Source organism: Podarcis muralis, chromosome 6 (assembly GCF_964188315.1).
Source record: "Podarcis muralis chromosome 6, rPodMur119.hap1.1, whole genome shotgun sequence".
NCBI lineage: Eukaryota > Metazoa > Chordata > Lepidosauria > Squamata > Lacertidae > Podarcis > Podarcis muralis.
The window spans coordinates 40962908-40988224 of record NC_135660.1 but is presented as its reverse complement, the minus strand read 5'-3'; the positions used below and the strand labels follow the sequence as shown (position 1 = coordinate 40988224).

The window sequence follows — 25317 nt, the reverse complement described above, 5'->3', positions numbered from 1 at the left end:
GGGAAATGGGGACATCTGGTAACCTTCATCTTGGCAGACAATGGTAGTCAACCCGTTGGAGAGTGTCTGTAGATACTGATATAGGAGCCCTTCACCAGAGTTAAAAAGATTCAGCTAATGCAGATGGAATGGCTTCATGTGGGGAAAATCTTATCTTTTTGCTCCGGACTGTAAAATGGGTTGGTTTTGAGCAGCATACAACTAAATACAAGATTCAAGGGGCAGGGGGAGAGAGGCTATTTCACTCATGAGTGGAGTTGGGACTTTACAGAAGAATTTTCTTAGCCACTGTTATAAACAGGAAGTTGGATGAGATGGACCTTTGCTCTGATGCAGTAAGGTTCTTATTAAGGGCCTAACTACACATATGTTACCAACATGATTAGCAGTTAACACCAATACCACGAGTTCCTTCTAAATGCTGAGTCCCATTACCTCTCCATCCAGTGTTTCCCCACTGCTGATTTGTGAATCTCTGTATATACACAATCCACACCTATCCTGTGGTTTCCTGAGAAATACTGCATTTTGATGCTCCCCCCCCCCCAACTTCAAACTGAATTGAAAATGTAAGCCATATGAACACAGCAGTGCCCCCTCTACACCTGCTGGTGTGGACAGAAATTGAGAATTTGGGAAAACACCAAGCTGTACTGATGTCTACAACTGATGTGACAATGCAAGTTGAAAATGCAAAAGAGAAACCCGACCCTGCTGTGTTTTAAGGCAGTAATGTGTACACAGGCTCCCATGTGCTGAAGAGTAGGAAAAGGAGAGTGATTAAGCCAGCAAGAATCCAGAGGACATTCTCCCTTTCTTCTGAGTAGACTCTTCCTGGGTTAGAACCATGGTAATTGTGTCTTTTGGCATCTACACAGGTACCCTTATGCCAGCTTGCTGTTTGCCACTCATTTAGCTCCTGCATTTACTCTCAAGACCCTTGGGAGCAAAGAGTGAGAACTGGGCACTGACGCAGGGCTTGGCTGTAGCCATAGAGTGTATAAAAGGACCCAGCCAAAACATCCTTGATACGGGGTACTTCAGGCTACCTTGGGATCAAGTCCATGACCAGGTCCTCAGTTGTACTGGGGATTGCTGTGGGATCCTAAATCACCTTCTTGGATAAGGTTTCTCCCAGGGTCTGAGTCAGGTGGGAGTCTGACCATGGTGTGATTTTTTTTATTTTTTACTGAGATGGAAGGGAGGGAAGGTCTTAAACATCTCTGTGCATTGTCAATGATAATGCCCCACGCCTATACCTAGAATTTTTTTTTTTAAAAAACCAAACACCTAGAGTAATAAAATGGTTACAATGAACATGCAGAAGATTGATAAAGTTTGCAGCTGCTGCCCCCTCAATTAATTGATTGTTTCTTTGTGCACACATCTTACATATGTGCAATATATATGCATGTAAGGTTCTGTGCACTAACTAGAACATCTGTGCTAAGTTCAAAGGACAAATGAAAGTTAGGATGTGTTACTGCATCTATCTAGATACCTGATGCTCAGAGAGAGAGAACGGCTGTATACCCCACTTCACCCATGATTAAGTTGGCCCCAGGAACCTTTTATTTAGACCATCCCAGGTCTACTTCTGGCATGTGTGAAAGAATGCTAAGGCAGCTATTTGCTTATTTTACCCCATGCTCCCAGGCGATGTTCTATAAGAGGGGGTCTCTGATCATTATCTGCTCCCTTTCTGATTTATTTCCCATCCCAAGGCAGCAGTCTGAATGCATGGGAAGCTTGTTTTCAAATGAATAAATGATGCTATCAGCTATTCTTTGAATTTGCTGTTATTTTGAGCAAAAGCATTCACGACATGTCTGAGATAACATACACAATGAGAAGCATACATATTTGTGATGTGCTCATGAGCATGTTAAGCCTTGAATAAACTACATACAATGGAATTAATTGCTGTTATCTTTTAAACTCTCTTGGCCTCCTTCTCTGACCCCTGAAGTCTTGAGATGTTTCCAACATTCCCAAATGCTCAACATTTTCTGCACATATGCCGTCTTGTAAAAAATAGCACAAGTAAGCCTGGATCTTCACAACCTTGGTTGAATTAAAGATAAACTCAAATAGCATGGGGATGCTCACTGTCTCCCATTCTCTCTTGCAATGATGCTACCTGGTATGAGGTTTTTGTAATATGTATAATAATACTCTTACTGTTATTCTTTCTTTCTTTCTTTTCTTTTTTTGAGAATGTTACACAGGGCAGAAATTGTGCCATTCTATTTTTTAAGGTCTGAAAAAATAAAAAAGGTTGTGTGCCAAGGGTACACAAAGTTAGATGCCAGGAAAGTCTCTCTTAGGACACTACATTCCATAGCAGGGAGCCATAACAAAAAATGAAAACACACCTTTCCCCACAAGCCTCCTGTTGTACCTTACTTGGAGGGGCCATTCAGTGCAGGATCCTGAAATAAGATTTCATGGACTGGGTAGAGATGTTTGGAGACACGTGGACTTTTGAGTGCTCTGGTCCCAAGCTATGAAGGCTGCTAAAGGTCAAAATTAGCACCATTAATTGGGCCTAGAAATGAGCTAGGGATCCTCCCAGCTCTACAATTCTAGGATTCTATGAAGATGGCAAAGCAATGGCATGTTGTGTTCATATCACCCAGTCCTGTTTAACAGTTTCTCCGCCATATGCTCTGTTAACTGACATTTCCAGTCCACCTTCACAGGCAGACTCACATATAAAACATTGCAGTACTTTGAACAGGAAGTTACCAGTGCATGACTAAATGAAGCATGGCCAGCTTTGTCTAGATGGGGTCCTAGGTGATGTTCTAGTTTAAGCTGGCCAAAGGCAATCTAGGTCATAGAGGCTAATGGGTTGATGGTCTTGTGAAAAAATGGCCATTGGGTGGGATTGATGAAAACTGGAGTCCAACAACATCTAGAGAGTACCATGTTGGCTCTCTCTGGCCTAGTCCATACTCACAATAAGTTGTCCATCTTCTCTACTGTATGTCTGTATGTGAATGCACCCATACTCCTAGCACTCATACATTGCAATTTTACACTTCAAAAAGGAAATGAAGAAATTGTTGTACTCTCTACTAATTCTATTCCCAGAATAGCCAGAGCCTTTTGCAGCTACCTTGGAAACATCTGGCATTATGTATGGAGTTTGTGCTGGAGGGAGAGAGCACAAATTCCCAGCAGCTGATGGTCCTAGGGCCAGTGCATTGAGCTTGGCCTTCTGTTCATTCTTCATTGCAGCCCCAGAGAAACAGCAAACAGGATTTGGGGTGAAGTCAGACCACCAACTGTTGGGTTCTGTCAGTAACTCACAGAGATCTCCATCAAAGCTCAAATGCCAAATGCTGAGTGGAGAAAAAGGAATTGACCAGCAGGGTTAGGGGAAACAAGAACTGTTAAGCTACTGGAGCCACTTTAGGGCTAAAGGTTGCATGAAGCTGCTTAGGGCACTTTATGGCTTTTAGATGGGCTCAAACTGTTTAAGCTGATTTAAAGCTTTAGATCAGTTTAAGTTCTCTGTGTCTTAGGGTTTAAGAATTTATCAATCAAAGTCTTTTATATTGTTTTGGAAGCAAGCATGTTTATTTTGTAGCATTGCAAATCAATTAAAGCATTTTTATTACAATTACGATATCTCGATACATGTCATAATAAATAAAGTAAGGTAGCAGTCTAAGAAACAATGCAAAGCATGTAATGTATTGTTTGTGAGATAATTGTTAAAACCTTCCTTTCCAGCGACCCTCTGAGGCATATGTGGGAGCTCCCTTGTGCCCAGGGAACATTGTTTCACTGTCAGGGATATTATTTTAATTTTCATAATCATTGCTTATAAAATATTAATCTGTTACTTTAATTTGGAGGCAAATTTTAATTAATTTTCAACAGTTGCATAAAGAATCTACTGATAATCAGATGAAAGCAAAGCATTTGTGGTAGAAAGCTCAACTTCAACCTGCCTGCCAAAAGTTGGTAAAAAAAAAGAATTGGGGGAAAAAATTGGTTCACATCCAGCATGTATCCAGGAAAAGAAAGTCCCACAGTTGCAGCGTAACCTTCAAGAACACCATCTGACATGCTGTTACTGTCTGGGACCCCAGTGGGCCACAGAATGTAAAACAGGGTGGCTAACCTCTGGTCCTCCAGTTATTGTTGGACTCTAGCTCTTATTACCCCCAGCCAGCATGACCAACCGTCAGAGTGAAGGGGATCTGCTGTCTAACAACATCTGGAGGGCCACAGATTAACATTCCCTGGTGTACAGGATGCTTCTGTTCAGAATAGTGATGGAAAGGCTGCAGAATGGAATAAGGAGGCTCAGGCTTAAGAATTGCCTATGCTATGCAGGATTTCCACTGACAGGACTGGTTAAATGAATCCTGTGCATTATATTGCAATTTTATTACCCCAACACACACAAAGAGTTAAATACTGAGGAAAATACCACAAACAAAACTTTAACTATTGAGATGCCAAGTAATAATGCTAACTAGGTTGGCTGGGGCTCCCCTTTAAAATAAGTTGGTAGGCTGGGCCTGCTTGAGCCCCACACTACCTCCCCCCACGGAAGCTTACATATGGACATATGTCATCACTGGACAAACATTTCCATAGAAGATCAGGGGCACAAGGAGGAAACACTGCCTCTTCCCTGCCTTTGAAAAAGTTGTAGATTATTCCAGGTTTCCCAAGCACTGATGCAGTACCACTGAAGGAATATTACTCTGGTGCAGGAATTCAAGTAGCTCAGTCAGCTCTTCTTGCTAGAACCAAGTTGCTAGCAATGTATTCCTGTTACGTGTCATCTTCAAGCATGATTATCTTTCTTCCCCTTCTTGACAGTTATATGAATGCGCTGGACAGTCCTGTATCTGTAGCAAGGTTACATCAGTGCAAAAGGTCAACTTGGTATTTCCTCCCATTTTGACGTTGATTAGGTGTTCCTTGTTGAGTTTAGCTTTCCAGCCAACTCTTTAGCGTCAACATTTGAGCTGTCAAGTCTGTCCAGAAAGGTGCTATAACCTTGCAGCTGTGCTTGGCATGCCATCCGCTTTTGCAATGTTACACTGACCCAGCTGTCATAGCTGTTGGCACACTCCAGACTATGTCTTGGCTCGGCAACTCTTAGGTTGTGCTTGACTGACCTGCAAATCCATTTGTGAGGAAGCATTCTGGTATGTCGCAGGTCCCCTGGATTTCTGGGGACCCCAGCATGCCCCAGAGAAGAGGGAGATGGGTTCCATTGCAGTGTGCCTGGGATCTGTCTTGCCTTGTTGCTCCCAGCTGGAACCTGGGTGGCATTGCCCCTAGAAGCCAATGAGGGGCTGTGGCTGGGGTCCTGGTTTGGACCAGAGTGAAGACTCTGCTTTGTCTGGTCTGACCCCAGGAAATAAACAAAGGTATGCCCAGGAATATCCTCAGCCTCATTGCCAGCATCCCCACCAATCCCACCCTCTTTTGTAGTTGATTTTTCATAATTTTTGGGAGGAGTTCTTGGGATTATTTGTGCAGAATATGGCTGGGCATATGGGTGCGTCTCTGGTTAACAATGACCTGTGAGGGTTTTGCCTTCCCCATTATATGGCTTCTTTTGTTACTTTGCTCTGTGTGGGGAGGCATTGGGCAGGGTCCATAGTCGGGTTAAGCAGGGGATGGGCACCCTTCTTCTTGCTGGAGGGGGGATTCCACAGTGTCTTGGGGTGCTGCTTATCAGCTGTAGCCGCAGCTCGGGGGGCTGTAGGGCCCCAGTGCCCCCAAGTTATCTGAGGGGGCTCTCACCAGATGGGTTCACAATGTGGCAAGCCCAAAACATCGGACCAACTTCCCATTGGAAGGCCAAGTAATTGGGTTAGGTTGGAGACATCGGCCAGCTGATGGGCTATTCGATGACAACACTTGCCCTATGCCATACCAAATGGAGGGCTCTCTAACCAAAGCTGTGGCCTTTGTTAAACCCACCCAAATTTCTGAGCAGTTTATTGCTCTAGGACCCTATGCCTTAGCTGTACATGGGCTCACAAACAGTATATCCTTGCTGAACAACTGCTGTATACATAGCATTTTATGGACCTGGTAGAAATATGTGTGATTTTTTTCCAGATCTTTTATAAAATATGTTCAGCATTATAGGTGCTGGGTTATTACAGAAGTATTTTAACACAACCAAAGAGCTAAAAGATTAGCACAATGACTATTTCCTAAAATAGCCTTAATCCACAATTTATAAACTGCAGATGAAAGATCTGCACCCACCAAATGTACATATATCTGTTGCCTAGTGCTTCCGCTGCTGCATGCCAACTTATAAGGCAATTATGCAGAGGTGAACCACTTTAGACAAATAAGAGCTGAATGGTTATGATGAGGATGTGCACAGAGATGTATAGTTTGGCAATGTGTATTACTATGCATAGGGATAAATTGCTTCCTTTCAGTGGTAATTACTTTAACCTGGATTGGCTGCGTCTGTTTTGCCTCCCTCTTGGCAATATTTGTTCTGCTCCCGACTCAGAGGCTCTAGTGCAACAAATTCCACTATATCTTTTTTTGTACAGTATACACTTTCTGACATCAAACAATAAACACAAGACTAGAAGACTCTGTAGGGTTTCATCTGTAATTTTTAAGGAGAAGCAAACAGATTGCAGCAGGGCTTTGCTGCAGATACTTAACAACAGCTGCTGATGTGTAGAAATGCTAATGAGCTCTAGCAGCACCTGTGGTACAGTCAATATATCTAGCTTCAGCTATAGGTCTTGCATTTGGGCAGCAAGCATGTTTCTAGCAAGCCAAAAGCCTGGTGTAAAGAAGCTTTCTTAATTTTATACCACAGCAAACTGTGGTGAGATTGGGGCAGAGACCTTTTTAGTATCCTCCAGGTTTGGGCACCAGGAATGATAAATAATATTTAGGCCTAGCTATCATTAAAACAGTAAATCTGTGGCTTGACCATAGCACTTCAGGCTGCAGATTGGGGTTTGCACAGCTTCGTAAATTGCTTAAAGGTTCTGTTAATCAAGCAGCATATAATTTTTCCTAAATAAATCTCAATGCTCCTCCGTATGCTTCCCTCACTGGAAATAAAGAGTAAAATCTGCACATGAAAACTAGACATCAATGAAAAGGCTAAACTAGAACCCTTCTGTTTGATGTGCTAATGAGAACCAGGATGGTACAGTAGCTAGAGAGATTGACTTAAGTAAGGGAGACCTGGGTTCAAATTCCTACTTGGTCATGAAGCTCACTGAGTGAGTCAGTCACCAGCTCTCTGCCTCACCTACGCCATGGTGTGTCCAAATGTGTTATTTTACATATAAACTGGCTTATGTAGAATGCAAAGGGGCATTTCAGGCAGATGATAGTATATGTCATATTGGAAGATTAGCAAGTAAATGAACCTTGATGTTGTGGCTGATATTACTAAATATGGGGATAGAGTTGGTTTCTGGGTTTGTTGCAGAGTTTGGTGCTTGTGTTTGTGTAACTCTTAGGTGTCCTGTTGTTGGTGAGCAGCTGTTCTAGGTTAGGGGACTGTATGAAGACAAGGAGGGGCCTACCATTCTAAGACCTCAAAGAAGGAAGTATCCAAGATGGGACCATAGATCACTGATGCACAACGTTGGAGTGGCTTTGGAGTTGTAGACTAGATGAGTGCTTCTATTGGACCATAACAGCATAGCATTTATTCTTCTTTTAAACAAATAGTAAGAAGACTTTTGAATAGTGCCTGCATTGTGGGCATGAGTATGTCATTGTTCACTGCTGATGACTGGTACCATGACATTCTCATGACCTCTGCCTCTATGGTACTCACAATTCCAGCAAGAGCAAATTGTGGCTTGTGTGCAGGAAGTGGTAATGTGCTTTGGATTCTTCTTGCAACAGAAACATTTGGGGAAAACATATTTGGATTCTCTATAACAAATGGGTAGCAACTGCACTTTCATTGCACAATAAATTGCTTGGAAAGTTCGTCTTAAATTGTGGTGCCCAGAACTGGACACAGTATTCCAGGTTTGGTCTGACCAAGGCGGAAAAGAATGGTACTATTACTTTCCTTGATCTGAACACTATACTTCTGTTGATGCAGCCTAGAATAGCATTAGCCATTTTTTTTGCTGCTGCATCACACTGTTGGCTCGTCTTAAGCTTGTGGTCCACCAAGTGTGGTGCCAGTGTGGTGTAGTGGTTAAGAGCGGTAGTCTCGTAATCTGGTGAACTGGGTTCGATTCCCCGCTCCTCCACATGCAGCTGCTGGGTGACCTTGGGCCAGTCACACTTCTCTGAAGTCTCTCAGCCCCACTCACCTCCCAGAGTGTTTGTTGTGGGGGAGGAAGGGAAAGGAGAATGTTAGCTGCTTTGAGACTCCTTCGGGTAGTGATAAAGCGGGATATCAAATCCAAACTCTTCTTCTTCAAGACCCCTGGATCCTTTTCACATGTACTGCTAGTATGCCAGATGTCTCCCATCACGCTGAATCACTTTGCTTTATTTTATACCTTTATATATTCCCCATTCAACAAAAATCCCCTGAGTGGCTCACAGTTTGTAAAGTACATTTTATGAAGTATTCATAAGAGGTAGTGAAATGAGTGTAACCTTATATATAGTTTATCTCCATCTGTTGCCTCTGCTTTAAAATATGTGTTTGTGTGTGTTTTCTTAGCTTCATCTGTGTTTGATGAAGCTCAAGTTCAGTTCGCAAAGTTATAATTAGCTCACTGCATAGCAATATGATTGCAACGCAAAGCAGTCTTTCTGCAGCACATTCCTATTACCCTTGCTAAGTGAAGCATGAGAATGAAGCAGAGCAAATGACACCATCAGCTTCACTAGATCAGTGTTTCCCAACCGGTGTTCCGCGGCACACTACTGTGCCGTGAGACATCGGCTGGTGTGCCGTGGGAGGGAGGCGGGCGAGTCGGGCGGCGAGACGCGGGGCGGCGGCGGCGAGCAGCGGCTGCCCAGCGCGGGGCTCTCGCCGTCTGCCTGCCTGGCTGCCTGCCTGACGCGCAAACCCCCGGCGCAGGCGCCCCGCTTGTTGACACGGGAGGGGAGGGGGGAGAGGAAACGCTGCTGGTGTCGCTGCTCCTCGGCGGCGGCTCCTCCTCTCAGCCCGCCCTGCCTATATTTGCACCAATCCCCGCCCACTAAAGCATTCGCGCCTCCCAATGGGAAGCCTTGCCGGGCGGCGGGTGCTGCTGCCTGAGAGTTCTGAAGCCAAGCCCACTTTCCCAGAGACTGGCGGTTCTGAGGGATCCAGGGCAGGGCCGGCGCGCGCGCGCTTCTTGCTGCCCGGGCGCTTGCTCTAATCCCGCCTTCCCTGGGAGGGAGGGATGGCGGTGGCCGCGAGCGTCCGGGGTGGGGCGCGCGCTGGCTCTCCCTGGCGGCCCCCGTGCCTGGCGTTCTATCAGTGCGCCTCCTCTCTCTTTCCCCACCCATCCTCCACGTGCTGCGCTCTAACCCGGAGTTAGAAGCAAATTAGAACACGCCCCCCGTGTGTGGTGTGTTTTTTGTGCTGCTCCTCTTTTTTTAGGGCTTTTTGGCGGCTTTTGGGACGGCGTCGAGGGGTGGCCGCCTCAGCTGCCGCCGTCCCTCAGTCCCTCGCTCTGCTGCCTCCTCCCACCCCGGCAAGGGGGAGGGAAAAAACTTTCACTTTTGTGCGTCCCTCCCGGCGTGACGCTGCGCGCTGACGTCACGGGGCGGGGCTTTAATGGTGGTGTGCCGCGAGATTTTTTTCCGGTAAACAGGTGTGCCGTTGCCCAAAAACGTTTGGGAAACACTGCACTAGATAATTGCGAACCCCAACCTCATGCTTGGCAAAAAGCTTATCCACATTTAAAAGTTAACATGACTCCCATGCAGAATGAAATTACCTGCCTGATTGTGTAGATGAATGCTCCTCATCATGCTGGTCATAACGTTCTGTGGTGCTCTTTGCCATAATATTTAACCGTATCGCAATATTGTATTATGGAACAAAATTAATAGCCTTAACTCCTATGTGTGTTTAGTTTACTCAGAAGTAAATCCATTGCTGTTCCAGCATCCTAATTCCCAGAGAGGTATGCTTAAAACTGCAGTCTTAGGACACAGTAGCACTTATTTCTGAGTAATCATGCATAGGATTTAGGGCCAGCCCAGGAAGCTTTTGGGTGGGGTAAAACAGAAAAGGCCACCCCTGCCTCCTCCTCCTCCTCCTCTGCCTGCCAGCAGCCACGTAACCACTGCCATCCTGCTGCCACCTGGTGGTGGGCACATGGCAGACGGGCATGCAGCAGCAGGTGCATGGCGGAATAAGAGGTGGCCCACAAGTACAGGAGGCAGATTTGCCACCCCTTGCAGCTGTCCAGAACCTGCCACCTTGAGGCCACTGTCTCATCTCACCTCTTGGGCAGGTGGGCCCTGATAGGATTTGCTCTGCAACAAGTGAAAAAGCTCTGTCATGGGAAAGAGGCATTTAACTGCAACTACTGGTAGCCTTTGAGTCCAACAGATGGGAATATGGAGAGAGAGAGAGAGAGAGAGAGAGAATGGTTAAATCTGTGGTGTTATATTAGTTAATAAGTAAATTTAGGGAAGAAAAATCAACCAGACAGATTAAGCTAAATAGTTATTTGTAAAGATAAATGGAACATGAAAGGAGGGCTTGGTCCTTACTGATGGGCACCTTGTCACACAGAATAACTTTGAAATCAAAAATGTCTTTCTTGCATATTGATGATGCATGCAAACTCTTTCCAGATGACTCCTGATGCAGGAGAGAAGGAATGCAATCTTAAAATAATAATATATCGCCCAGATTTTTACATAAAGCTATGGCACACCAAGTCCTTCTGTAGCACAAGCTCAATAGTAGAAATAAACGAGGCTGCCAGGTTAACGTAGTTGTGTTTGATGTATTGTTTGTGTGTGCGTGCATACATGTGCACACACTTATGAGCATAACCCCTCCATCTTATGAATTATATGCTAAAACACCTGGATTGATTCTAGGCCATCTGCTTCAGCTATTTATGCAGATCCTAGGGTACTAAGAGCATAGTCTGTGACTGTAGCTATACACTACATACCCAGATTCCCAGCTCAAATCTCAGAATATCCACAGTCATAGAATTATAGACATAGAGTTGGAAGGGACCGTGAGAATCATTTAGTCCAACCCTTCAATGCAGGACTCTTTTCCCAAAATGGTGTTTGAACCCACAACTCTGAGATTAAGAGCCTCATGCTTTACCAACTGAGCTACCCCAGAGTCTTGGACTTTCAACTGCACTGAACCAACACCCTTTTCCTCTTGGATGACAAGAGCTGAGCATCTCCTTCCAAAGATCAGTTTGTGAAAATACTTACTTTCTCTGTTCCAGCTCATCAGTGATGGTGGTGTGGTCTATGCCGAAGCACTCTGGGATCATGTCACCATGGATGACCAAGAGCTGGGCTTCAAGGCTGGTGATGTCATTGAAGTAATGGATGCAACTAACAAAGAATGGTGGTGGGGCAGAATAATGGACAGCGAGGGCTGGTTCCCAGCCAGCTTCGTACGGGTAAGAACTATTCACTGCTTTAAAAAATTCATTCATTAACAGCAAACTCTTTCAAGAAAGGGGGCATTTTGAGAAGAGAAGCACTTTTCCTGTAGCTTCAGTAACTTCTAGCAGTTGACACATTTTTAATATGATTTAGTGATCAGTAGCAGCCACTGGGTATGTGGACAGATGGGAGTTTTTTGCTACCTTAAATTTGGGCTCCTCCACCCTTCCATTTGCCCCATGTTTTTTTCTGCTTGTCCTATACTTTCTAGGCACAGGTCCAAGAGATTTTTATTTTGTCCCACTGTTTTCTCCAGGAAAACCCGCTATTGGCTGCTGAATTGGCTTTTGGTTGCTTGGTTGTGGATTTTTTGTGGGAATTGTATTTTTATGTTTTATTATTATTGAATCTGTATCTTAAATAGTTGTTCTGTAAGTAGCCTTGGGAGATGGAACAGAATTTAAGGCCAGATTCATATTCCAAGTCTAGGAGTCACAAACTAGTTGGAACACTTGCAGTAAGCTCCGCCTTCCAGAATGTTCTTCTCCCATATTTTGTCCTAAGCAATAAGTTGTTGTCCTGCCTTTGCTTCTATATGATGGGAATATTCCTGTTTTGAAACAGCTCCGAGTGAACCAGGATGAACCGATGGAAGACTATCCTTTGAAGTTAGAAGATGGCAGGGAGGACGACCCAAGAAATGCTGCCCACCGTTATGGAGTGGGGCAAACAACTAAGGACCAAATGAGAACCAATGTTATCAATGAAATCCTAAGCACGGAAAGAGATTACATCAAGCACCTGAAGGACATATGTGAGGTAACAAGTCACACAGATAAAAGAAGTTCAGAAGCTGAATTTTAGAAATATGTTTGAAATATGGAACTCTATAGGAGTTCCTTGAAAACCTTGATTTCATCGAGTTAAACACGACATGGTTGCTCTAAACGTGGTGTCCTCTAGATGTTGTTGGATGACAACTCCCTCCATCCCGAGACATTGGACGTGGTGATGAGAGTTGAGTCCAACATCTGGATAGCACCAGCCTTAGGAAGGTGGTCTACTTCAGTGGAAATGGTTTTGGTCAGACTCGAGCAGCAAGTTCCTTCAAAAGGTCCATATAGAATTCCTAACAACTGTAGTCTTTTATTCTACTATTGAATCATATATTTTTCCACTTACAACATTAGAACATATTGTCCAGCATAACCTTTGGTCACAGAGGAGAAAGTGAAGTGTCACTAAAATGCACACATTTGCCTTTTGACTTGGGTGTCACAAGACATTAAGTTTTAGCTGCTTCTAGGAAAATCATAAAATGCAAATGGAGCATTTTTGTACATCTTTCTGAGTTCCTTAAAATTGTAGAGTGTTTCTTCTGCATGTCACCCCAGAAGCATCTTAGCTTTACTTCACTGGAGAATTCTGCAATGTCTAGTGCTGCATTTCAAAGTAGAGGCATTATCCTTTACACTGGTTGCCTGAATATTGCATGCAGACATCAGAAGTATTTTTGTTTCTGCAGTAATCATTTTCATAGCAGGTCCATAATCTCTGAGGTGCTTTAGCACCATCAGATTGCTCTATCAAGCTGTTAAACGTATTGCCAAGGATGAGTTGGGCTGCAGTTCTCTTTGGTTTTGTTTCCCAAGAAACCTGAATCATAAAACAGTACTTGTTTACAGGGCTATATAAAACAATGCCGTAAAAGAGCAGACATGTTCACAGAGGAGCAGCTGAAGACAATCTTTGGGAATATTGAAGACATTTACAAGTGCCAGAAAAAATTTGTTAAAGCACTGGAGAAGAAATTCAACAAAGATTACCCACACCTCAGTGAGGTGGGCTGCTGCTTCTTAGAATATGTAAGTTGACAGCTGAATTATGTGGGAAAGTATTGACATTATTCCTGTTATTGTGACTACAGAGATGGTGATTACATTTGAACATTAGGCTTGGGAAAGGGGAGTTGAGGGAGGTAAGTGGTCTAGGATTAGAGTGTACCTGGACATGTTTTGTTTATAAAATTGCTGTGCCACCCTTAGAACAATAGTTGTTACTAGCTTAGTTAGACAAGCCGGATCAGGGCTTAGTTGTCCCTGGCAGATCTAATTTTGACTTTATCTCTTATCTCTCTCTTTTCAAACTGATCCCTTTTTCCACAATTTAATCTCACTACAGGGCTTCTCTTGTTCTGTTTCATGTGCCTCTTCTGCCTATAGCCAGCCTCTGGATATTTCACTTCCATTTAGTTATTGCCTCCCTCCCTCCTCTTTTTTTGTGCTTTTAAAAGAACATCTTGTTCCCCGTGTTCTTCCTTCCTTCACCTGTTCTGTTTGTGATCTTTGAAGCAGGGATCCTTTCTATCATTGTTTTTCCAAGTAAAAAGCTATATTTTTATAGATCAGAAATGTAATAGTATAAATGTTGATTTATATGAAATGTGACTGAATCAAATCTGGGATGTGGCACTAATGGATGAAATCACTGAAAAACCAGGTGAACGAAGAATAAAGAAAGAGACACTTTCCAGTAGGTGTTTCTTTGACCTTATTGCATACGCACATACAAAAGAGCATGCCTGTCGACCACCAGCAATTCACAGCAAATCATGGACTTCTCTCTACCACCTCTCAGTAGGCTGACTTTCAAACTATTTGTTGACATCCATTTGTCTTGAGAGACAATGGAGTGTGCCTCCGGGGGTGAAGTCAAACGGCAGCGTTTGCAGCACCGAAGTGACATCCCCGGGGCACAAGCCTTGTCAGTATGTATGGAGGTCCTGGGCTACCCAGGTGACACAGACCCCCTTCTCGGCCTCGCTAATGTTGTCCAAAGCAAAACAGAGCAATCCATTTGGCCCCAGCTGGGCTGCAGGAGTTTCTGGAAGGAGGGGTACAAGGCACCACCCAACTGTCTTGGGTACTCATTTCCGGATTTGTGTAGGGCTTAAGCCTTAGCCTTTTCTTCTCCTGAAGATATCCCACAAGGCAGCGGAGGTTTAGGATCAAAGTTTTCTTCTCCTAAATTGGCTACCTTCCCAGGTCAGCGAGCCCCACCTGCTCTTTCAAATTACAGTGGTACCTCGAGTTACATATGCTTCAGGTTACAGACGCTTCAGATTACAGACTCCGCTAACCCAGAAATAGTACCTTGGGTTAAGAACTTTGCTTCAGGATGAGAACAGAAATCATGCAGCGGGAGGCCCCATTAGCTAAAGTGGTACCTCAGGTTAAGAACAGACCTCCAGAACGAATTAAGTTCTTAACCTAAGGTACCACTGTACAGTTTTTTTCTGTTTCTCTTGTATGAATCTGTTCTTCCATGGGAGGATGGGGGGAGAACTTGTTGAATTTTATTGTTCTGTATAACACCCATGAAAGATAAATAAACAGTTAAAATAATAAATGTACTACTACTAGTAGCATTAGTAGTAATAATAAGATATATTTTTTTGCTTCCAATTTAGCAAAACGAGTTCCAGATCTATTCTGAGTACTGCAATAATCACCCCAATGCCTGCATGGAGCTTTCCCGACTCACCAAAGTGAGCAAGTATGTTTATTTCTTCGAAGCATGTCGCCTGCTTCAGAAGATGATCGACATCTCTCTGGATGGCTTCCTCCTGACTCCAGTGCAGAAAATTTGCAAATACCCCCTGCAGCTTGCAGAACTGCTGAAGTATACCAACCCACAACACAGGTACGGAGGATTACAGAGGGGCAGGGAGGATACATATCCTGTCTCAGATGCAGCCATCTTAGTTTGTTCCTTCTTTTGATACTTGTAAAAATTAGTTGGTAGTAACTTGAGCAGGCCTTTCTTTATGGTTTTGTCTAGGTCCCATTTTGTTTTTGTGACCTTCCAGTGATCAAATAGGCTTTTTCTCTGGAACGTGCAAACGGTCAGTTTCTGCAGCTAATGCCCATCCAGGGGATGGCGGTTTTGCTGATGCAACAAAGCTTAAGCAGGTCTGATGCTGGTTATGGAAGCTGCTTCCTCCAGATACTGAGGATGTGCCTGTAATTCCTACTGCTGGTGCCCTGAACAGCAAGTAAAGTACAAGAAAGGGCAGCGATGAATGTTATGTGGCGTATAATGTGATGGGGGAGAATTCCAAGTAGACACCACTCCAGGTCCTGTACAGAGAAGCACGGGAGTGCAATCACAGCAGTTGCTAGCTTCACAGTTATTTATACTGCTGAAGTGTTTCGCAGGCATCAGCAAACCAAGTCACAAGTTGTAACTCTTCTATATTATCTCCGCACCGCAGATAGGGAAACTATTAAAGCTCGAGCAATTACATCAGATGTACTTCAAGTCAGGGGTAGAGCTCCCGGCTGCTCTTTTTTCTTTCTTTTTTTAACCCCACAATTTGCTTGCTAGTTTCTTACGCTTTGGGGGAGAGGGCCATTCCCTTTGTAATGTGGCTGGTTTGTGTTGACATCTCTAATGGAATCCATTTAAAACCTAGGGATTTTAAGGACGTCGAAGCTGCTTTGAATGCCATGAAGAACGTAGCACGACTCATCAACGAGAGGAAGAGGCGTTTGGAAAACATAGACAAAATTGCTCAGTGGCAAAGTTCAATAGAGGACTGGGAGGTAAAGAAATGTTCTTATGGCTTCTCCACTGGGGAAGATTATTCTTTATTACAAACATGCACAAAAACCACAAGGCTGCACTGAGAATCTGCCTCCTGAGTATCTTGCCCATTTACCTTGACTTGGTCAAGGCTTCAGATCCCCATGTGCCATGAAGGCGTCCTCGTGCAACACATCCACCGGTCCCTTTTATTGATCCCATTAGCTCTTGTTCCAGAGCAGTGAATTATCAGATCAAGTCATAAGCTAGCCAGATGAATTTTAATATCTTCCTAGATTTAATTTCTCACACTTGCAAATTATGGAAGTTAGAATAAACATTTTTGTTAGCCAAACTGTTTGCAAGCATTCTTAGACTGGTGGGACTTGATATTCACTGCCGACGAAACTCTTAAGTTGCAAACTTGGGCTTTCATACCAGGAATAAGTTCCATTATAGTCAATTAAGGTCATGGTGCAAAAACTTTCTCGTGAAATGGTGCATACTTCAAAATGTGTTGAGAGTAAAGAGCCTATGCAGATTTATTTTGAAATGTACTTGGTGAAAATAGGCTTTGTTCCTTTTAATACTGTTCTGCAGGTCAGGAGTGGAGAACCTCAATGGCCGAATGTGGCTCTTTGGTTCTCTCTTTCTCTGACCCTAGGCCACACACCCTCACTAGTCCTGGTCCATGCTTTTCTGGAGGACTTTTGCTTGGCTGAAATGTGTCCTCAAACTGTGATAAAGGCCACTTGATTCCATGATGAAGGATGGATAGAAACCTTTGACTTCTGCATGCCTGGAATGTAGAAAACTTTAAAGAAGAGTGACTTTTATTGCTCTGCTCACTCTTGTTTCCAGCCCCACCTACCACTTGCATGTGGCCCTCAGAAAGTTTTTCATGAATGAATGAATGTGGCCCTCTGGATAAATGTTTTCCTACCTCTTATTTAGGTCCACAAGCAAATGGTGGATGTCAAAGAGGCCATCTTTTCTTAGGTCAGCCACACTTCAGCCACAATCCAACACAGAATGAAATGCATTTTAAAGCATGAATGCCAATAGGCTTACGATTTTTGCCTCATAAATCTTGGTTTTCCCCTCCCTGAACCTCCTCGCTGCCCATGGAGGGTAGCAAGGAGCAAGCACCATTGGCTCGTGATGTGACTGGAAACCTCCAAAGTTAAGCGTGATGTTTAACTTTTGAGGTTTCCGGTCACATCAGGAGTCAATGGTGCTTGCTCCTCGCTTCCCTCCATGGGCAGTGAGGAGGTTCAGGCAGGGGAAAACCAAGATTTATGAGGCAAAAACCTGGCAACATTCCCCAGTGGGTTCTGGGGAGCTCACTGCATCCCGCTGTGCCACAGAAGCCGTGTCTGCCAACAACAATGTATTTGAAGGACCACACCGTGAAATAGATTGTTTATTTACAAGATGTAATGGAGGTGCTGCTTGTAAGATGAAAAAAAAAAGCCAGCTAGAAGAACGGTTTAACAGCAAGTGAAGGATGTCAACTGGACTCTAAATAGGATGTAGCTAAATAATGATGCAGCTATGCGAGGAAATGATGGTGATCATATGTTTGTATTAAATTAAATGAATTTGGTTTGATTTGTAGTAATTTGGGAAATTAATAAAAATAATTTGAAAAAGTAAAAAAAGAACATCTAATTTTCTTGTGTTTGGCCTACTGGCACTAACTGCTTTTATGTGTGTGTTTTGAGCTTTAATAAGGAAATATCTGGGAGTGCAAGGCTAGGAAGATGGTTACTTTTTTAAAAAAACAACCCAACACCGTCCTGTTTGGCCCCAGAGTATCTCCACAATAGGCTGCTATATATTACTTGTCAGCTTCTTTTGAGAAAGAAAATGACATGTCTCTTGTGTTGTGAGTGACAGGGTGAAGATGTCCTTGTGAAGAGTTCTGAACTTATCTACTCTGGGGAATTAACCAAAATTTCCCAGCCTCAAGCAAAGAGCCATCAAAGAATGTTCTTCCTCTTTGATCATCAGCTTGTCTGCTGCAAGAAGGTAAGCGAAGCAAGCTGTGTCCACTTCTGCCTCTGCCAGTTAACACTCTCCACCGATAGTGGAATTCCCCACTGCTTTTCATTGTTTTGCACTCAAGCATTGCATTAAAGAGATCTCAGTGTGTCAGGGTGATAGCATTAATCTAAACGTCACTATTCATATAAATCAAGGAAAGGGTTTCCTACTGCAGACCTGCCTTCCCTGCCATCGTTTCTTCCATGCTAGTCTGCTGTGAATTTCTCTACCAACAGTTAATGAAATAGCCTTGCTGTGGACTGCTCTCCTGCGGCGCTGGAGGAGAGTGAGGCATTTAGCTTTTGCAAGATCAAAATATGGCAGCTGAAAATGCTATCAAATTAAATCCATCAGAAAGTGCCACCCACGTTCTTTCTAAGCATCAGGGCAATTTCTATGGTTGTATTGAATAGTTAAGAGTCTAACAATGTTTCCACCTGCGTATGCGTACGCTCATGTCATTCATTAAGATGCATGCCTGAGTAGAAATCTTACAAAGCCAAGCCCAGGAGGTGGGATGAGGAAAAGGTCACATCCTGCTTGGAGGCTTCCCATAGGTATTTGACTGGCCACTGTGAAAACAGAATATTGGACTAGATAGGCCTTTGGTCTGACTCAGCAGGACTCTTACATTCTCGTTTCCTTCAGTAATAGGAGGCATCATAATCCTTGCAACAGAAGTGATGGGTTTTATCCTATCTGTGTCTTCTATTATTATGATTATACTAAGTCTTTGATATGACTACAATTAATAGGATGGTGCAGTTACAATATTCACATTAGTGCCTGTGCATCACATAAGATACAGTGCCCTGGTTAGGGGAAAATATGTTCAAGAATCTGCCCATTTGTTCATAGAACATGCACTCTGGCTGCAAGATCACCAAAAGGATATATATTTTAGGGGAACATTTCAACAGATGCAAGTGTATGCACCACATCTTACCAGTTGCCATGGAAATTTTGAATGCTGAAAAAATACTTAAAGAGCAAAGAGCCCGTACCGTATGTGGCCTTGAGAGAGCTGGCAGCTTCTCTTGATACATTCCACATGGATTCATTGAACCGAATAAACATTTTTCAGAACTGCACAATATTCTTGCAGGGTATGAAACATTCTGCAGCACAACTGAAGAATTTGTTTGTGTGGCTGTAGCAAAGTACCTAACATCAGTCTATCTCTGTAAAAAGGACATGTAATGGGAGAGCAGCCCCCTAACTTTTCAGATTGTCTGTTTTATCTGCCATACTGCCACACAAAATGATAATGACTTCGTATATAAACCTTATGATGTAAACTGATGATATTGTAGGTAGGTTGTGGAGTGACATTTGTGAGCATCTGGTTTGGGTAAGGGCTCCAGAAATCATGTCAGGAGTTAGGTTTGAATAATCATTTTCACATAAAATTATGTACCTTGGGAGGTGAACAAAAGGCTTTATTTAAAAAGGATTCTGATTGGGGAGATGACCCCCCCAAAAAACTTTAACCCTAGTTTCCATGTAAATTAGTATTGGTTTCAGTTATGCATCTTATGATGTAAATGAAAGGTGTCTGAAATAGGGCACTTTGGGGTGTCTGATTTGGGTAAGCCCCACTAAAATTGTGCCAGGTTTTATGTTTTAGCTGTCAGAACACATTTCTGCACAAAATGGCACAGGACCATTTCCAACCATGTGTGTTATAATGTAATCAAGAGGTACTTTGAGTTTCTTGAAGGATGATGCCCTACAGCTTAAAGGTCCCTAGGCTGTTCAATAAGACTTAGATTTCTTGAGTATATGTACAAAAGCCCACCTCTTGCCATGCTTGGGAGAATGGAAATACACAGTGGGCTTTTGATCTTAAGTACAATCACTCAGTAAGTTAGTAACCTAAAAAATCATGTGTATAATATTGTTTGTACAACCAGAAGAAATTCTTACGCAACTATTATATTCCATTTAATGAGTGCAAACCTACCATACATTCTCCAAGCAATGAAAAACTACCAAGACTTCCTAGGGCAGTATCACAACTTTCCTTGTTGTATTAGTAGTGACATTAGAAACCCTTACTCTCTTATGTTACAAGAGCCTGGACAGTAGCAGCTGATTTTTACACTCCTCTATCTTATTTCGTAATGTGCCAGGGAAGATTCAGGTGTAGGTTTTCTTTTGGGTTGCGTTTGGTGACTTTTGTGAGTTCCCCAACCCTGTGTTGGAATACACCTCTTTGAATTGCTGTTCCCGCAAACAAAGGGAGGGAAACTTAATATAAACCCTGAAAATATATAACTGTAGATGAACCTCCATGCTGGAAAAATACCCACAATGGCTACATTGTACCTCCACTTTCTGAAGCAGAATATGCCTCTCTCAATGCTAGTTGCTGGAATCGTATCTGAGGAGAGGGCTGTTGGGCTCAAATCCTGCCTTAGGGCTTCTAATGGGCAACTGGTTGGCCACTGTGAGAAACCAGTTGTTAGGCTAGCTGGGCCATTGGCCTGATTGGCTTTTCTGATGTTCTGACATATATATTATTTTGCACATGGTAGCCCATGTATATTTCTGTCTTGAGTATTCGTGCACCAGGAGACTCTGAGAAGCCAAGTGGAACATGACTATATATTTTCTCTTAGGATCTCCTGCGACGTGACATCCTGTACTATAAGAGTCGAATCGGCATGGACAACATGGAGATTCTGGATGTGGAAGATGGGAAAGACAAGGACTTCAATGTCACCATTAAAAATGCATTCAAGTTGCACTGCAGGGACACTGAAGAAGTCCACTTATTCTGTGCAAAAAAGCCAGAGCAGAAGCAGCGTTGGCTCAAGGCCTTTGAGAACGAAAGGAAGCAGGTTCAGCTTGACCAGGAAACCGGTATGCAACAGTTGCTGGGGTTGCTGCTTAAGGCATTGTGCAGCCATTAAGCAGAGAAAACCCTTTCCCCAGAAGATTCTCACCTGCCCCACCTGAGCTGCATGTCAAACTTTTGAAATACTCTAATTTCCCTACGGATGTAACAAACGAGACATTGCCTAGGGTCTTAGAGGGCCCTCCTATGTAATTTTTCTGTCTGGTGGATGCACTGGTCCACTAGCTGCGCCAAAGCATCTCCTGAGTCAGGGGTGGGGAGCCCTTTTCAGCCCAAGGGCTTCCTTCCCCCTTAGAGAAACTTCCAGTGGTGGGTGGGGCGAAAGGGAAAAGTGGCCAGAGCAGCGGGGCTGATTTCCAAGTCATTGTGCGCAGAATCAAGCTGCTAGTGTAATTTTTGCTTCTTGGGATTTTGCACTTGACTGCCCCCCCCCCCACCTTGGTTGCTGTGCGTGTGTTTCTATGGTGCACCTTGCAAAGGCACAGCTGAGCTGATGAGTTTTGTTTCATCTTCTAGGTTTTTCCATTACTGAGGTGCAGAAGAAACAAGCCATGCTTAATGCCAGCAAACTGAACCAGAGTGGAAAACCAAAAGGCAAGTCAGGATAGTTTTCCTTCTCTTTTATCTCTCCCTCCAGTAGGGGAATTAACCCAAATTCTAGTATTAGGAGGGGAGACACTTTGTCTCTTTTCACACCATGCATTTCAGAGCACCCTGAACACATTGAGCTGCCTTTATCCCTGCCAAGGAGATCCAGGATACAGGGCAATATACAAGAACCTGCTCTTGGAAGCTAGTTTTATTCAGTTGGAAGCATCTACCCAAAAGCAAAGTACCTACTTCAGGGGTAGAATTGTCCTCAGAACAGCAGGGAAAGGCAGGATCCCCCTCCCCCTCAAAAAAGACCCCCACTTGCTGCAATTCCATAATAATCAGGCCTCCTGGGTTTGCTATTTAAAGAAACCTGCATGTTAAATGCAAAATTTAATGTGATGCCTAGCCACATTTCAAGATAAAAATATTACTAGTGGCTCATGTGTTCAGAAATGGTAGTTGTGCTGCAGATGGCTTGAGCATGAGGACCCTTTTATCAGCTTTTTCTTTCCCCCCACAAAATGTCATGAGATCAGGTAGAAGGTGGACATAAGAGATAAGAAGGTCCTATTGGATGCTTTTGCTAAAAGGCAGTGTTGAGTTATTTTGAAGAATTATTCTATTAAATTTAGATCATGCTGGGCATCACGGGCAAGAATGCGTTGAATCTGCGTCAATGTAACCTTTTATCCTCTTGCTCATGTTGTTCACAGTGGTCACCCGGACATATTACGATTTCTTGATGCGCCAGAAGCACCCCACATTGCCGACGAACCTCCCCCAGCAGCAAGTTTTCATGCTGGCGGAGCCCAAGCGCAAGCCTTCGAATTTCTGGCAGAACATCAGCAGGCTGGCACCGTTTCGAAAATGAGGGGAAGCAGCCTGATCTTGTGCCTGAATACCTTCTGAGAAAGCACTTTATGCATCAGTCCTGCAAAACAAAGCACTAGCTCCCCCTCCTGGCTTTCAGAGGGATAGCATCTTCCCTTTACTCCCTTATTTCTTTTGCCAGACTGAATGAGCTCAAAAGTGTTACAACATGGACCATTTTTGTTGTTGTGTACGTACGCGTGTGTCTGTGAAAGTGAGCTGAGCCTGCCCATCTCTTTTGAATACCCAGGAAAAGAAAGCAAGAGGCTTGAGTTAGAACATAGTTGGAACCTTTCCTGTTTTCTTTCCTTAAAAACACAAAAACCACCCTTATTTTGTCGTTTTCCTTTTGGACCATTCCTTCCCTTGGGACCATGATTTGCTTGCAGTTTCAACAAGGCTGCCAGACAAAATAGGGGCAAGGGGATGAGCAGTCCCAGTGCCAGCTTTGCATTTGCTCCAAAAAGCTGTTTGAGCGTTGTTGCTGCTGTTACACAGTTTTCTCCTGGGACGACGGACTCCTTTCCCATCACCATCCTCACCCATTTTCACAGAAATCCTGAAGAATCCGAGCATGGCCAGTGAGCCACCTTCGACCTTCCTTTGCTGAAAGCAGAACTACTGACCACGAACCAGAACCTGACTGGCCAACCTGAAGCATGACTAACAGCCGAGACCTAGTTGAGTTAATGTACGTTGTGGGGGAGGGGGAAATGTGCCTAAATTAACTTTAAATTACTTTTATTCTCTACCAACACTTTGCCATAGTTCTTGGCCAATGAATTTTTTTTTCTGTCAGTGTTTTTAAATGTTTATTTATGGTAAAAGTGCAGATAACTGTATTTTGTAAGAGTTTGTAATCTGTCTTGTCAGATGTTAACTTGATGCCTGTTTTGTCTATTTTTCCCCCCACTAAAGACAAAGGCCAACATTTGTAAGCCTATATTCCTAAAAAAAGATGAGACATGTCTGAAGGTGAATTTCAGATGTACCAGTACCACTTACAAGCAAATCAGTATTATCCTTGGGAACTGTGCCACCCACGCAATAGTCTGCAGTGGCAGTGCGGGGATAGGAAGCCTGGGCCAGAGTTCCAGATTTATACAGAAGGGTGTATATATAGACACACTGACACTTGAAAATGGTGGGCAAAAATACCCATGTAATCCTTGACTAGAAAAAGAGAAAGATTTGCCTTACTATAGCAAGATAGCTAGAAGCCATAACTGACTGAATCCCATCCTTTAGGGATTTCCTGGTACTGTGAACTTAAAAAGAAAACCATGTACTCTGGTATGAGACTACTGTGAGGGGGTGAGCACTCAGAAGTCTGCCACAGAGATGCAGTGTCCAACTACGGCTACCCAGCCGATAGTTACGCAAATCCAGAAGCATGTACAAATTCATTCTTGCACTATATCTTTCCCCTCGTGGGAGGGGCTACATTTAATTTCATAAAGAAACTTGTAAAAGTGATTTCCACTCCGTGTGTGTCTGTTATAGAATTCTTGGTCCAACAGTCTCGTCCTTTGTGCCTGGTTATTCTAAAGTGAGGAGCGAGCTGCCTAGCAGGCTGGGCTCTATTGCCTTTGTTTCTCTCCAGCTCCAGCCATGTCGACAGCAAGGATGTGGAATCCATGGTCCTCAAGCTCTTGCTGAATTTTTCAGCTCCCATCGTCCTTGATAGGCCACGCTGGCTGCAGTTGATAAGAGAGGACCACCACATCCACACCATACACGTAAAGCACTCTCACACCATTGTAAGTCATGCCCCCCCAAGTGCTAATCCTGGGAACTGTTGTTTAAGGCTGATGAGAACTGTAGCTCTGTGAGGCATCTCCTAACACTCAGCACCCTTAACAAACTACAGATCCCAGGATTTTGCACAGTAATCCTTGACTTTTAAAATGATGTGAGAACACTTTACATGTATGGTGTGGCTTTAGCCCAAGGAATCCAGCAACAGCTAGAGGACCTCAGTTTCCCCACCTGGTCTAAAAGCTGATTCACATTACTTAAGGATTGTAAAAGATGCATGTGAGACTGCAGCGTCACGTGATGACTTGTATGTGGACATAATTTAACTTTTTACATAATTTCAAACATACCAAGCTGGACCCCAAGATTTCAGAGCTTTTGCTGCTGCAATGGGGCTTTCACATCTCCTTGCTGTTGCATCCCTTAAAGCAGGCCCTGTGAATTGAATGGGATGCAGCAGGGCAGGAGAACTAAGCTAAGCTAACTCATTGCCTTCTGCTCACACAAGCAACCATTAAGACTAAACCCTTTATTTTTCAGTTTACATAACTGGCTGGAAGTCTTCAACTGATGAGAAATGATACGCATGCATCCCTGTTTGAAGCTTTCTTTAGTGCAATTACACTTTGATAGCTCCAGCACTCTGGGCTGTAGCATGGGATTTGGAGAGGCCAGGTGCCAGTCCAGATATAACCATCATGTACAAGATGACTCCTAATTTGTTAGTACTTTTCATCTCTTGAACTATTTAATGTTGCGGTGAGGTAGCGTGATTTCCAAGCCATTCATTCCACATGAGTGAGGCTAGATTAACAAAAGCCACCAGGTTTTACAATGAGACTCAAAAATGGTGTGCCGCAACATGATCAAGAGCTAAGAACGCTTCTGTCAGATGTGTAGACCTGAAAATACCAATCATATTAACGACACACTTCAACCTAGCCAGCTACTAAGCACAGAAGTATTTGAAGAAAAGTGTAGTAGTCGTCAGAGAGAGGAAGTCCAATAGCAAAAGAGAAAGACCAGCCTCGAAGTAATGCCTTTGCTCAACCAATGCGAACTATGGCCAG

The 25317-nt window shown here is 43.6% G+C and overlaps 1 protein-coding gene across 1 annotated transcript in view; it reads left to right on the top strand.

The window, feature by feature from the left end:
* Positions 1–23965, top strand: part of ARHGEF4 (Rho guanine nucleotide exchange factor 4) — a 157509-nt gene extending 133544 nt beyond the window's left edge. The window contains 10 exon segments of the mRNA XM_028730648.2: positions 11370–11549; positions 12160–12354; positions 13221–13400; positions 15005–15237; positions 16010–16139; positions 18019–18150; positions 20787–21030; positions 21542–21619; positions 22333–22430; positions 22433–23965. Coding sequence (XP_028586481.2) covers positions 11370–11549; positions 12160–12354; positions 13221–13400; positions 15005–15237; positions 16010–16139; positions 18019–18150; positions 20787–21030; positions 21542–21619; positions 22333–22430; positions 22433–22528 — 1566 coding nt within the window. The 3' untranslated portion in view covers positions 22529–23965.
* The last annotated feature ends 1352 nt before the right edge of the window (positions 23966–25317 follow it).